The following is a 15,450-nucleotide window of genomic DNA, read 5'->3' as shown; positions in this document are numbered from 1 at the left end:
CATACAAAAATGTTTTTCTACTTCTCAGCTGTCTCCTGAGTTGAGCTGTGGAAATTGTGGGGGCTCCTGCTTATTATCAAAAGGAAGAACAATTTATGAGTAGGGATTCTGAATATTTGGCAAACCAGCTGCAGCAGCACACCACTTTAACAGTTTCCATGCCAATATACCAAAAGTACCAATTGCAGAATTGGGTGCATGACTTCTTTAACACTACAAGTTTTCATAACAGGAGTACTGAGATGCACAGGTGTCACACCTAGAGGTGTCCCCTGTATACGGGAAGTTCCTCTGAAATAGTAGGAATGAATTTGCATATATATTTATTACAAGTGGACAGGGCTCCAAGCCTGTGGACAGTTAATAAGAATAATAAGGAAGAAGGATACAAGATGTATATAATTTACATGATTCTCAGGAGACAAGGTACCCATATCTCAAGACTACAGTACAATCTAGATACAAAGAAAGAAAAATAGGCTATAACCTCAATTTTGTAATTTTCTGCTCTTTTGAATAGGTACTCAAAAGTGAAAGTTTTTTTAGCAAGGCATTTGTTTTGTTTTACAGGGTGAAGAAAAAGAAGAATGTATATTATAAACAAATTGGATAAAGAATCTCTAAAGCTGACTTCATTGGAAATACTGAATCTTGGAAAATTACATCCAGTTGTCTTTTCTGCTACAGCACAGACAAAGACCAGCTCCACCAATCTGAAGACCAGCTCTGGGATCCATGGTGCAAATTCAATTGCTCTCCACTTCCAGAAGAATCTAAAGCAAATACCCCTCTAGGAAATTTTCTCAAAGGAACACTTCATTCAGTATTAGAAAGAACCTCTGTTTTCATTATCAGGTCAGTCAGCAAGTGCAGATGGCAATGGAAGGCTACTTTCCAAGGCCAAAGTATTTCTGAAAATTGGAAGCTGACCATTTACAAACTGGGTGATGGTTCACAACAACCAGAAAATATAGATAGGTGTATAATGCAAAGTATTCCGAAATTGTAGCAAACAAAGAGCACCTGAATATCTGTTTAATAAATAAGTGTGAACAGAAATAGATAATGATTTATTCCATTTTCTACCATTATGAAACCCCTTAATTTTGGATTTACTTCTCTAAGATGTGCCAGTCATAAAGTCTTAAAGTACTTGCTATGAAAAAATCAAACTACAATTTGAAAAGATGCCTAAAGCAAGAACAGCAGTGATCTCAACCATCTCACCAGCACCAAAATCACACTTAGCCAGAACTACTCTTGGCAAGCTATTCTATACTTTTTTCCAACAGGAAAAACAGTGCACTTTCTTATGGGGTGCAGCAAGCTATCCGAAATCTACATTCAACTAACCAATTGTATATCATTCTCTATCAACTTCTCATTAACCAGAATTTTTTTTTAAGTTCCAGAGTTAGAAAATGAAAGCTAGTTCATTGTAATTTTATACATTTGTAATTGCATAAGTATCGCATAGTATTAAAAAAATAGGCTAGTACTGTTATCAGAAGATCTCACAGTATTTAATTTCTGAGATGTTTGTGCTGATATCCCTATTTTCTTATTTGCTGGATTACATCTGTAAACAATACTTTTAAAGATCATATTACAAAATATTGTGTTAAATGTTGTGGAAAGCTGCATTTTTTCCTACACTTGTACAATTTGTGGAGTGTGCACAGAACAGCCTGTACTCTGCAGCTATAATTAAAGGCCACATGTGGTCCTTAAACTAATAGAGAGGTATGAAATTGATTGACAAGATGAGAACAAAATAAAAGGTTTTTCCCTCTTTCTAGTGAAGAAAATTGAAAAAGTAAAACCCATTAGAACCTAGTGACAGGAAAATAAAAACACACTCCACATTCCCTGCATGCAAAGCAGGGGACTTCTCAGCAGGCAAGTGTGCTAGCCTGAATTGCAGCCTACCTGCTCCTGGCATCTCTGGTCTTATGTCACGGTATGATTTGCATAGACAGCACTTTTACACGTGGATATAGTGTACTTAATTCTGCTGAAGGTGTTGTAAACCACACACATTACTGATCCAGTGTGAGCCTGAGCTCTCTCAGCCATTTGCTAATAAGCCATATCAGCTATGGGCAGGTGAAAGCTGGATGGAAATGTGACAACTACATCCACAAGGACTCTTTACTATCCATTGTGGTGAGAGAAATGATGATTCAATTCCAGCAACAACATGTACATACACATATAAATTTGAAGTTTCTTATTTTTACAGTGAATATTCCAAAACAGGGAAAGGCATGGACACTGCCAAAAGAGGAAGACTTAACAATTTTAGTTTATTAATAACAACAACAAAAAAACCCCATAATTGTTATGGACTAGTTAGTGCCCAAAGACTCTGAAAAGATTTGCAAGGTCAGCAGGCATGAAGGCTACATTTATATTGGGCAATGCTCTTGCGAACAGTCATGGGCACTATGGCTTGCTGGCATACAATGGGAAAGTCCATATCTCCTTCTGACCTCTAAAATGGGACAGTTGTACCCAAACTGTCCACAGGAGATGACTGCCTGCAGGAGGAACACCACTTGCTACCAGAAACCTTCCAGGTACACATCATGGCAAAATCTGTGCCCCAAAACGTGGCTGGTCATCAACAGACCAGAGATCAAGAGTCAGATATTGCTGTTCTTTTTTGAGAAAGCCTTTAATGATGGTATCAGGAAGTTTATGAGAGAATGGAGCGCAAGATTTAAGCCAAACAATTATACATTGTTATGTGACAGTTCATGGAAAATAGGAGAGTGAGTACTTTCCAGTTCCTCTTTCCACAGGACATTAGCCCTTATGCTCACAAATAAGTGGAGCAGCAGGGTTAGCACAGTTAGAAAGTCATTTTGGGGTAATCTCTGTGCTTTTATAGCATCAGCATGGTTGCTAGAAAAAATTACAGTAATTAGTAAAAAAACAACTATTCTCACAGTTTAAGATGAACCCCTGGTTTATGACAAGGGGCAGGGTAAGAGGTAGCTGTGGATGTAGGTGCTGTACCCTCATGGCAACACTGCTGCTCTTTGTCCATCTCTGCTCCCAGAAGCCCAGCACAGGGGAGCAGCTGAGCTATAACCCACAACCTGGGTGCAAAACACTGGAAAGCATATTTGGCACACAACACAATTTACATTTTTGCTACCTGTTGTGGTAAGGAAGTAATTTTATTTCTTCATTTATGGCATTCACAAAACCCAGACAGAAATTTTAATAAACCTGGCAAAAAAATTTTTTTGTTCCCGATCCCACATATTTCATCTTGCTCTCAGAGTGCTTCTAACTAATACATGCTTCCCATCTTTTAAAATGAATTCAGAATCTGTCAGAAGTTTTATCTTCCAAACAAAGAAACAAAAACAAAACAAAAAAGAATTAAGAATTTACTGAAATAGATACCACCTTTTTCACGGGGCACCTGACCTTCCTGGGTTTGTTATCTGAAAAGCTAAAATTTCAAGGATGGCATTAAAAAATTCAGGTCTCCCCTGATAGCACAAAATGAATAAAATTTCCAGGGTTTCAGTACTACATTTAAAGCAGTTGCAACTCATTTAGTGTCTTTCTGCATATCGCACTGCTTTCTGCAAATGAATGGCTTGGAATGTTGCTATGCTACAAAGTGCTTACAGTTTAAGATCAGATTATATTAATAGTATGCAGAAATGCATTTCAAAATATATTTTTCACCTTCTAAAAAGTATTGTTGATTTAACTGAAACTAGGAGCAATTTTCTGTGATTTGAGGAATTTTTCATAGCTGTGCGTGGATGACAGCACGCATCTCTACTGCTGGCACTGTCGCTAACACAGCCTAAATGGAGACAAATACAGCTTGATCATTCAAGCTGATCTATATTTTTCTTTGAACCAACAGAAGCTTTTCCCATTGCATTGCTGCAAACAATGTTACTTCTTTCCCCAACACAAATCATACCGTGCACATATTTTCAAGTTTACGTTTCCTATTTTCTCTTTCAGTTGTAGGTGATTAAAACATGCCAAGAAAACAAAACCAAACAAATACATGGAATGTTAGTTAGCTAGCTTTATGAAGTGTGCTTTTATTTTTCACTGCTAAATAGCTGAGAAAATTCTGTGTCTGGATCCTTAATTCCCCGTAAAGAGGCATAAATATAGGCTTAAATATAATTATATTATAGCTAGAAGCTAACATGTGCAAGAGTGGTGTTATCAAAAAGAACTGCTGCTTATGATCCCTCCACAATCCCAGAACTGCCTAAGAAAATGCAAATCTGTTCTCACATGATGTAAGAGACATTATTAAAATGAAAATGCATCTGTCCCAAAGGACACTGTTCCATAGAGGGAACTTTTTTATAACAATCCATAAAATATTTTAGGTTTTCTCAGCAACATTTCTCGCAGACCAAAGCATAATATCATAGAATCATGATATCATTGAGGGTGGAAATAACATTCTTGCCATCAAATTTCAAACAAACAAATAAAATGAAAGGCAGTTCCTTTCTCTCTCTCTCTCTCTCTCTGTAGCATTTTGTAGACCAGTTGTTGTACCAATGCTGATCAAGGATTCATGGCCTGCAACAGGGAAACCCCAAGCCTCTCAGCATCCAGAGGGACATAATCATAGGGAACTTCATACTAGAGAACATTAACTCAGTTGTGCTTGGGCACCTAACCCAAAGGCTCATGGGGACAGGCTGTTCTACAGGGTGACCCAGAGCAGATCTAGTTTAGATGCTTTGAATAAGCAATCAGAAGAGCTTCTCTCTCTCTTAATAGACTGCAGAAAGCCCAGCCTTAGGCAAGTAATTTTGGGCCTCAAGTTGAGTGGTGGGACTGCCTTGCACTGCATCTGTAAGTGATTAAGTTAAAACTATAACAAAATGACAGCTTTTCTCCTAAGTTTAATATCTTAAGCTTAACAACAAATTTGAATGAAGTAAAAAGGGTTTTATTTTCTCTTTTTTTTTTCCCTTGTGTGTGTTTTGCCTTTTCTTGGGGAGTCAGTCCTACAAAATTACAGACCTGAATGTCAAGGTTTATATCAAAGCCTATTTTTTCATATTGCTTCAAGACTTTTCCATAATAAAAATACATATTTGAGTAAGGAATATGTCAAAAAAACAGACATATTTTCAGAGCTGAAGACCCTTGAAAATGTATTAAATGTGGCTACCCTTTTAATTTAATGATCCCACATTAGATGTGATTCTATATGAAAACTCTGATGAAAGGAAAGCTATCCTTATTTTATGATAAAGGCCAACTTGGGATCACTCAGTATTGAAGCAGATTTATCTACATTTTTGTCTGTTAGCATCAATAACAGGCAGAGAGGCATCTTCATCATTCAGACAAAACTGCTGGACCGTAAACCTACCCTCTTATATGCTGAGCTGTCTTCTTCCATGAAACTGCTCTAGGCATCTTTGCTGCCCACCAAAGTCAAGCCAGTAATCCGGGCAGGACTGTCAGCAGAGGAATGCAGTCTTTTAAATGCCCAGAAAAAGAGACAAGGCTTTCAGAGACAGCTGAAGCTGCCAGAACACCAGCTTCTCCTCCTCACTCACACAATGATGGCATTGTGTGGGGAATCCAGCCCACTACTCTCAGCCCACTGCTCCCACTACTTTCTGCAAACCCGGCTACGACGACTGAAGTCAGGACCAAAGAGCTGAGCACTTGGTGAGAGTCAGCCCTATAACCACTTGCACCAGCTGGATAAATCCAAATTGCTTATTTTCAATGGAATTTGTTTGCGTGCTGTCTAGCAACACCCAGAGACTGGGGAGGGGGGTCGGGGGGGCGGGAAGAGGAAAATCTCAGAAGTCTGTAACTGAGGTCATGAAACAACATAAGTAGATTGCAAAACCCACCTCTGAGATGCAATGCAGTTTACAAAATGGAAAAGTTGTAAATAAGCTGAATATTGTCAATGTACTCTTTTACACATAAAAAGATGGAATGTCTATGGAATTTTTCTTACAAAATACAAGTACACTGTGAAGATCAGTTTGATTTTGAAACTCAAACAGATACAGAAAGCCTATCACCAGGTATGAGGCACACACACTTCTGTGTTTGGTGTAAAACCCAGAAACAAACACAGAAGCATGTTTTTGGGATTTTTTTTAACCACTTTGAAATTCTCACTGTGGTTGACAAGTGCCTTTTATGAAATACTCCATACTCTAAAAACCTTAAATGATTAATATATCAACACAAGCCACAGAACAGTCTTTCTACTACAGCACAGTACTGAAGACTCCAGTAATGAATAAGACAGCAAGGTCACTAAAGTATTTGGCAAAGGAGGTTAGGAGATTGTTCTGAGTTACCTGGAAAAATAAGAACCAAGGATGACAGTGAGTGGGAAAAGAGGAAGGAAGGACAGGGGAAGGCACCAATCCCATGTGAGAAGACCACAGCAATGGTTTGACAATTAAGACAGCTGAAAGCCAGATTCTCAGATTCAGGAGGAAAAATGACAACAGATCGGGTAAAATAGAATACTACAGATCAGAAATTATGTCATCATGGCAGGATGTCTGAAAGAATTGACATTATAGTTGGTGATGACACAAAGAGAGGGTGGAAAGTTCTGTCTTCATGAACTCTGTGTCCAAGGTAGCAGAGAGGTGACCAAGATGACACACCAGGGAAAGATGGGAGGGGAGCAGTCAGAGAGAGGAGTACTTTGGAAATAATCCAAGGGTTGGTGGTAGCTGAGGGAAGATAAAATTTACAGCACAGTGTTTCCCAAATTGAACATCACAAGGTCATAGTCACCATCCACAGCTCTCCAAGGGCTCCTGGCTGGAAGGTCTCAATTAAAAATACACCTGTTATAAGCAGAATATTGCCATGACATCCCCCATTGGTCTACCACAAAAAGAGGTCAGTAAACAAGGCTTTTCTAAATAGAAAACCAAAGAACTGAACCTTGGGGAATGGCATCAGGAAGTGGATAAAGAGCCATTTAAAGAGATATTGAAAAGTCAGCAAGGAAAGAGCCCTGAAAGACAGGAAAAAGAAAGCCTGATGAATCAAATGCAGCCATCAACCCAAAACCTGGTGGATAGAAAACTGTTCCTTGCATTAGATGATGACTAATAATGATCACTGTGGCAGCCGCTTCACTGGAGCTCAAAGGAGAAAGCAAAAGAGAAGGAAACAGAGAGAAAACTAGAAGAAAACCAATGGAAAGCCAGCACAGAGAAACAAAAGATCAGGGTCCTAATTAGGTAAATATGATGTGAGCAGAGTTTTCCATTTGTGTTTCCCTTGGGAAACAAGGCTGCCAGGAGTTCAAAGTGAAAGGTAAATGAGTCAGAAAGGAAAAAAAGAAAAAGACTTAAGAAAAGGACCTAAGAACAGAGGAAGGTGCAAATGCAGGAGAAAAAATGAGTGAATTTAAGATTTAACATCACAGAATGCTGATTGCAAATTTGATGAAGAAAGAAGAAGGGGAAATAGGAGTGAAAAAGGAGAAGATTGCAACACAGTCAGATGAAAAGAGAAAGAAAGGGATTGGTTGATATTCTAGTCTAGCTTCTTATGGAATGAGATTGCCTCTCCCCATCTCAACAGCTTCTGAATATGCCGGTCAGCTTCAGTGACAAATCCTGAAGAAAACAGCTCTTTGAAATTGCATGGAAATGTGTCTTCAAAGGGGTAATGAATCTGAGTTTCCTAACTGCACAAAAGGCCGTAACATGAATTCTTCCTTGTTATTATTGCTCCCTTGATTTACCAGAGAATCAGCATGAAGCTGCATCTCCATACCAAGCAGAAGCCTTCAGTGAAACACAGGCTCTCCAATAAACTTAGGTTAATCAACTGAAAGGCAGAGAACCACTGAAAGAAGGCTTCCTCAAGCAGCAGTGCTCAGTTCTCAGTGCTTACTGAAATTTGCAAAGCAACTGGCTAATTTTTGTATGAAGAAAGCTATAAAGAAAAGAGATGCATGAAGAACTGATATTGAGAACAGAGGGGGAAAGCAGACTTGAGAACAGGCAGAAGCCTGTTCAAATCAGAAGTTCAGGGTGGTAGTTTTCTTGAGGTACCGGACCAACAGCTGATGACAGTATGAAAGCAAGTGTAAAGATGAAGGAAAAGAAAAATAAACCAAACAGTCAAAAAGGATTCAAGAGAAAAGGATAACATTTTTCAGAGAAAGAGTGGAAACTGGCAACACAGGTTTCTGAGGTGGCCTCTGGTGTTGCAGTCTGCTTTCTGCTCTCTGCTGACATCCAGCTCAGACAACTTTCAACAGCTAATGTAACACCTGATTGTCCACCAAAGGGACCTGTGTTTGATTCAGCAGCCACATCATGTTCTTGCCATTTTCTAGAATTCACTAAGGAATTTGGTTCAATCCATGGAAGAGATTTCATAAAACCTTAGTCCAACATGTTGCAGAGCTAACATGAACAAACCCAAATATTACCAGTCTCAAGCAGCCAAGTTACTACTTTGGAATCTTGTTATTTCTCATAGACTGACAGGCTTTGTGTAACTAATCTTTTTTTCTTCTTCTTTTCACATCAGCTATCGTTAAGTGCTGAATTACCCCATCTTGCAAATCAGCAAATAAGTGAAGATAATATTTCTGTTCTTGTTGAGTAATGGCTAACACATTACAAGATGGATTTCCTCATGTATTTTGACAAGTGAGATCTTGCTTTAATTATTTATGAAAATGCTTTGCAGTAGGCCAGTAAAAGTCCTACAGTGTATTTTTGGATATTTTTCAAAAAGAATGAACTCTTAGGGACATGTAACCTTCCTGCCACAGTCTGCAATTATGTCTGTTCTTAGAGGTAACGTGGGTGAGCAAGTTACACTACCAGCATTTGCATATTAGCATCTGAGTATGATGAGATTTCCTACTTAAGGAAATCAGCTGCAGCACATTCTTTCCATAGTTATTCTTAACAAACAGTTAAATTTTGATAGTTTTGTGGTATCTAAAAGAAAAAAATACAGACAGGACATCCAAGAAAAACCTCACTACCAGAAAGCACTTCTAAAACTGAGGTGAGATTAAGAAGTTATTTTCACTAATTCAGTCTCTACAGTTATAATTAGGGGGGAAATCAGATTTCAATCCTTTAGTATTTTGTCTAATGACCAACTCAGGACTATTTTAAAGGCCACTAGAATGGAAGAAGTTGAAGGTTTAAAGGATAAAGTAAAAATGGCTAACTGCACACTATCTGAAAAATATATCATTTCACAAAAATAAACCAGCAAAATTTTTTTGTTAATTTATTCTAAGAACTTTATTTATATGGCTATAGCACCTGTCACATTTTCAGCATGCATTAGTACCGTACTAAACACTACACATCTATTTTGAGCTAAAGGATGAAAATCATAGGTCTTTTCTTTAACTGTTAAGAAAGATCATTGCAGTAGGGTATGCTAAAAAAATTTATCTGTGAGAGCATCTGCCCTATGATATCATTCTTTCCAATTTTTCACCCTACCTTCTTCCTTGCATGCATGGAAGTGCACACTGTATGCACACCTCCAATAACTGCCATACAAACAAGGTGTAGGTAACATTTGTTCTCTGCTAGGTGTCTTCTCTTCAGGAATATTCTACTTTTGAGTGGTGTGCTTTATTATTGCATCCTATGGACAGCCATCAATTCATGCTCTGACAATCACAGCAGAGGAAGGCAAGTGGCAGATAAACCAGCGGTGAAGTCTGACAGATTAAATTTTACAAATACAAACCTGCTAATCCTCAAATTCCCAGATTGATTTGAGATTAGTTACATAGCTAGAGACTACACCAAAAATTTCCAGATGATCAGATCCTGTTCCCAAATTCCACCCCCTGAGTACAGAGAGGTAGAAGTACACAGAAAAAGGCCAAGAGCAGCCAAGGGCCATGTGAGATCTCAGGGAATATCTGACCTACAGATGTACAATGAAGAGTCTCAAAATGTTTTCCATTTATTCTTTGATCATGTCTACATCTATGACCACATTCTCATGCGAGTCAATAGTTAAGGAAGTCCCTGAAAGACATATTTGGCAGAAGTTATGAAGGGAATTAATTCCAAGAATGATGGTAATTGTCTTTAGTCATGAATCAGAACCAATTCATGCAAGAAAGTTACAGCTGTCTTTGAAGACAATCAAGTCACACCAAACTGGGTTGCTTTATCCTTCTCCTAAGACGAAATGCAGCCCTATAAAAGGAAAGGGAGATGATGGCACTCACCTTACATCCCTCACAAGCACTGACACCATAGTGATATCCGGATGACTTGTCTTGACAAACAAAACAGGGCTTGTAAACACGAGGGGGTGGAAGTGGTGAAGGAGGGCTCGGAACAAGTTCCTCAGAACTGGTGCTCTGAGTTTCAACTGCTACAAAAGAAAAACAAAAAATTGAATGATTCATAATTATTTTGAATAAATTACTATATATAACCATATTGTAAGTATCGAACTGGCCCATACCTTTCTTTCCATAACAAATATTAACTTGTCTTTCCCAGTAAAATTTAAAGGGAGCTAAGCAAAGCAAATAATGGCGGGACTACATCCTACAGCCTCAAAACTGCATTTTAAGTACCCAATAATTTAGGTGTAGGGCATGAATCTCACCAGGCTCCCAAAAAGGACAACTTTGAGCTCATGTTCTGGTTTTAGCCTATTGAATTGTATAGCATCCACGTGTGCAGGTTGGATATCAGCCTTTAAAGGGAAACTGCAATTGGTACCAAATCTTGCGAGAGTTTTTTAATATCTTGCCTTTTTCTAGGTCAGTATGCAATTCTGAACTAGCAGGATAGCAGCACATATCAGGATATATGTAAAGAGTGTGAAAAGAGAGAGAGATCTGAAGTGAAAATTACCTAAACAAGTTGTTCTTTTTTTTTTTTTAATCTGTAAAACTAGCACAACCCAGCAACACCTCCTTACCTACCTTAGGACCTGCATATCAGGAAACCTCGCTGAGAAAAAGCTACTTATATATTATGACCCCCACATCCCTTTATTGCCTTAATATTTCTAGATGGTCATTTGTTTTGAGCCTGTTGAAAAGCCAGTAACCTCTTTCAGGGAAAGGACGTGAAAGCTCTACGATGCAAGACAAGACATGTGAACTACATCTTTCCAAAACATCTGCATTAGTTTTCTGTGATATGCTGTCATCATTCCTCACGTTTATTGTGGATGTGCAATATGTTTTCATGTCTCACCTAGCCGTCTGCTGCTTCTCAGATAAATCCCTCTAACTTTTCAACAGAAATATAGGAATGACAGGATCTGTGAACTCAGATCTAGCCAGAAATATTAGGCACTATCAGCAGAGCTAAATCTCCAGAGCACTAACAGCAGGCCCTAAAGAATATTACTCAATGGAAAAATCTTAGACAAGATTTACTGTACATGATATTTTTCAGATTACGACGATGATACATTTGTATTAAACTCATGATTCATTGTCAACCCATGTGTTGCCGAATTCACAGAGGGCATCACAGCACATGAGGCAACCTCTGATTACCCGTGAGAGAAGGGCTCCTTTCTGCCTTTTTTCCTTGGGTTAAGCTAGTATCAACTTCAAGGACAAACACTTCTTGAGAAGAAAATAAATGCTAGAGTAAAGTATTAAAGGCTCTGATCTAAGCAAGGAAATACCTTTGCAATTTATTTATATATCTAACGATAAGGATGCTGTGAAAAAACAGAAAACTAAAATAAGTCAAATAACATGGCTCCATAAATTGTGACATTAAGCCAGCGTCCAGAACTACAGTAATCTTTTTCAGTATTAAATAAACTGAACTTGGCAAGCATCTATGTGTTCCTACTGCACCAAGAAAATTTTAATGAAGCTTTTTCTTAATGAAAACTTATATGAGAATGATCATTTCTTTTCAACAGTAATTTTTGGTATTTAAGAGAGATAGAGAGTGCTCTGTTATTGATCTCTGCACAGCCACCCTGCTTGAATCAATAATCTATTAGTACTTCTAAATTAAAGTTAGATTCATCAAATGCCCTTGAGAAGCCTCAAACATTCCTTGCCTTATTTCATGCTCGTACATGAATTATGGTGGCTTCCAATGAGTCTGTGGAATGATAAAATTTTAGCTTTAAAACTCCAGTACCAACAGACAATGTGTTTTGTATTAGCTCATTCAACTCTCCTGGTCCACCTAAAAGGCAGTTTTTAGGATCTCCATGGGAAAACAAGGTTGTGTCATTCAATAAAACAGCTGCTCTCCTGCAATCCTTCTGTGATTTCAGTATGGGGAAAGCAGCCTTTCAGGAATAATACTGATACACTTCTGTTTATTCATCAATTCACCCTAAACAATGTGTTCCAATCACAAACAGTATTGTACACCAGAGAGGTCTGTCAGGTACTGTAAAAAAAACAGGAGCTTGTGATATCCAGAAGAGATTATGCAACCAACTCAGTTCATAAATACACAACACAGTCAGCAAGTGAAGTGTTGAAGGTACTGCTAGAGAATATTTTTCAGGACAATTTGAAAAGGTATATGATAAGGAAAGAGCCAATAGAAATCAGAAGATCCTCCCTAAAACTCCCATATACATGTGCCACTAAATGGATTTAATCTACTAAAAATAATACTTGCATTAGCTGAACAACTGTCTAGAGAGTTTGGTTTTTTGGTTGGTTTTTTTGGTTGGTAGTTTGGGGTGGTTTTTTTTTTGTTCTCGTTGTTGGTTGGTCTTTGTTTGGTTTTTTTGTTTTGTTGTTGTTGTTTGTTTGGGGTTTTTTTGGGGGGTGGGGTCTTGATGTTGTATTTTTGTATAATAAAACACAGTTTGGTCACATTCACTTTTGACCACAGGCAAGGTGTGCAGTTTTCTGGAGAAGCTTGAACCTGGGTTCAAGCCATGCTTGACTCTTACTCCAGTTTCTGACTTACTATTCTTCCTTGGATTTAGCTTTTGTAATTCTTTATGTGAAAAAAAGTATGCAGTCCCTGGGCAGAAGTCCTGCGCAGGTATCTGTAGCAACTCACGCTCAGCAAGTATAAAGTGTTATTTTTGCAACATGTTGACAGCTAATGGATGCATGACAGCAGAAGCTGCTTTTTTCTATGCATGTCCACACAAGCAAAAAGGAAAAAAAGAAAGGATGGTGGATGAATAGTCGACTTTTCCAGAAGAAGCATTTTTAAAGCAGTCCTAGAACTTTAGAAAGAATTCAAGGAGGAAAAAAAGAGAATTAAAAAAATGCAACTTGTTTCCTTGCCCTGCTTTCTTGTCCTATGGGATGTGACACTTCAGGATCCCTGCTCACCTGAGACAAGAGCCTGGTGCTGTCACCCAACACCTGAATGCAGCTTAAGCACACAGGGACTCTCAAACAATCGGTCACTTCACAATTCCTAAGATGTCTGAAATTTTTCTAAAGGTTAGATAAAGTAGCAGATAAGATCTTTAAAAGCACAGTGTGCTTTCTGAGAGCTAATTTACTGCCAGCTAAACCGTGTTGACAGATGGAGAAGGTATTTTATTTTGAGACCAACAAGAAGCAGTCAGGCACTGCAAAATGCTTCATGTTCTAGAAGCTCAGATTATTAAGCTTGCATGTTAATGCACACTTTGGACAGTTGAGTTTTAAAAGAATAAGAAGTTGTAAAGCAAATGGCATTTCCTGGATAGCCTCAAGGGAATTTTGAATACTGAGCTCAGGGTCCCTGGTGGGAAGCCGCAATTTCAGCTAATTAGGGTGAATAGCAAAGTGTTGCATTTGGTCAAAACATTCTGTTAACCCTCATTTTTGTTGGCACCAACAAGAGTCTGGATTTTTTTGCCTTTTCTTTTCTTTTCTTTTTTTTCTTTTTTTTTTTTTTTGTGAATTCACTGCAGGAGTGCAAGGCACTCAGCTCACATACATTAGGCAGAAAGTCAAAGGAAACGCCAAAGTTCAACTAAAGTACAAGTAATTAGAACCAGATTCTCTGCTGCTTGTATGTGTGCATTTCATTGTAGAAGTTATTTATAAGCCTCCAAACATTTGAAAAAATAACTATATACTGTAGATCATTTAATTTTTATGTCTCGTCTGGAAAAAAAAGTCTGCTTTTAATCATCTTCCAGGAAAGAGCCAGGAACTGGGAAAGTGGGTCTCAATTGTTTCAATACAAATTTCTCTCTTTCATGTGCCACATAAAACTATACTATAAAATTAAATCCAAAATATCATTGACTTTGCCTGCCCCCCCATTTTTTTTTTAATAAAAAACTTCTTTGAATTTGTCATGCTTAAATAGTTTGCATTGTTATTAGGGTTTGGGTCTTTTTTAAACTCTTGTTTGGAAGACAGACAAGGGGAGAAGAAAAAAAAAAAGAGTGAGAGAGAAAGAAAACATTATCGTGGAGACTTGCCAGCCTTGACTTAGTAACCTGGCCATGACCCTCCAGCGAGTGTGTGTTTGACCGGGTCACACATGACTCTAGCTGCGTACTGTTGCTGGGTTATAAGTCCCAGATATTTTTACCATATATACAACAGGTGGGGATCACAGACAACAGAAAGAGGAAAACAAAGTCTCCCCTTGTGGGAAGACTCCCATTTTCTCCCTTGCAAAGAATAAAAGCACAAAGCAAAGAAGTTGAGCTACTGCTTCAGTACTGGCACTTGCTGAGCTGGATCTTGTTTTCCCCCCGGGGGTGGATGCACGGAGGTGGAGTGGGCTGAGGGCAGGAGGACCAAGGAAAAGGCTCAGGGGAAGCCATGTGCAAATGTTAATCAACACAGAACAAATCACCACAGTCAAAAATCTTTCCTTATAGAGCTGGGTATGCATCAAAGTTCGAGAAGGAATGCTTTTTATTACAAGTGAACACAACATACCTGGATTAAAACCTACAAAAACTGCAGATTGAGATATTTTTACCAGGATTTTCAGAAGTACCTAAGAAACTTTGTTTTCCACATTTGAGGGTTTCTTTTTTATTTATGTCTTTGTATCTGCCCACATCTGCCTTAAAGCTATGATGTTAAATATATTTATTCTATTTTAATTCTTGGTTACAATTTTTGATGCATTAATTTTAATCAAGTCATGCATCTCTACCAGACTGACCTTAAAAAAAGGATGGTATTATGGAAGAAAGCCAAAGAAACCCTCTAAAGTCTACTGGCTTGTATTTAGTTTGAAAAGGGGCATTCTACTTTCAACAGGGACATCAGAAGATGAAACTCCATGACCTTGTTTCTTTTAGAGAGTGCCCAATCAAAACCAATCCTTTTCTGTTACTTTAAAAGCTAATAGAGAGTATCTAACAGGTTTCCGCTATGTGCTGCTCAGGATTCATACAGTATGATTAAAATAATAACAGAACTAGAAAGAGGTAAAGGTTACAGAGCTCAGAAGCCCGCTCTGCAAGGACTGGACTAATGGACAAAACTGCATGCAAGGTCACCTA

The 15,450-nt window shown here is 38.2% G+C and overlaps 1 protein-coding gene across 4 annotated transcripts in view; it reads right to left on the bottom strand.

Moving 5' to 3' along the window:
• Positions 1 to 15,450, bottom strand: part of RARB (retinoic acid receptor beta) — a 206,695-nt gene that overhangs the window by 56,444 nt on the left and 134,801 nt on the right. For all 4 annotated transcript variants that reach the window (XM_059846447.1, XM_059846456.1, XM_059846464.1 and 1 more), the window contains one exon: positions 10,244 to 10,392. In XM_059846447.1, the coding sequence (XP_059702430.1) occupies positions 10,244 to 10,392 (149 nt within the window). The remainder of the gene's footprint in view (positions 1 to 10,243; positions 10,393 to 15,450) is intronic.

The sequence above is a fragment of the Haemorhous mexicanus genome, chromosome 1 (genome assembly GCF_027477595.1).
Source record: "Haemorhous mexicanus isolate bHaeMex1 chromosome 1, bHaeMex1.pri, whole genome shotgun sequence".
Taxonomy (NCBI): Eukaryota; Metazoa; Chordata; class Aves; order Passeriformes; family Fringillidae; genus Haemorhous; species Haemorhous mexicanus.
This window is presented reverse-complemented; position numbering and strand designations above follow the sequence as displayed.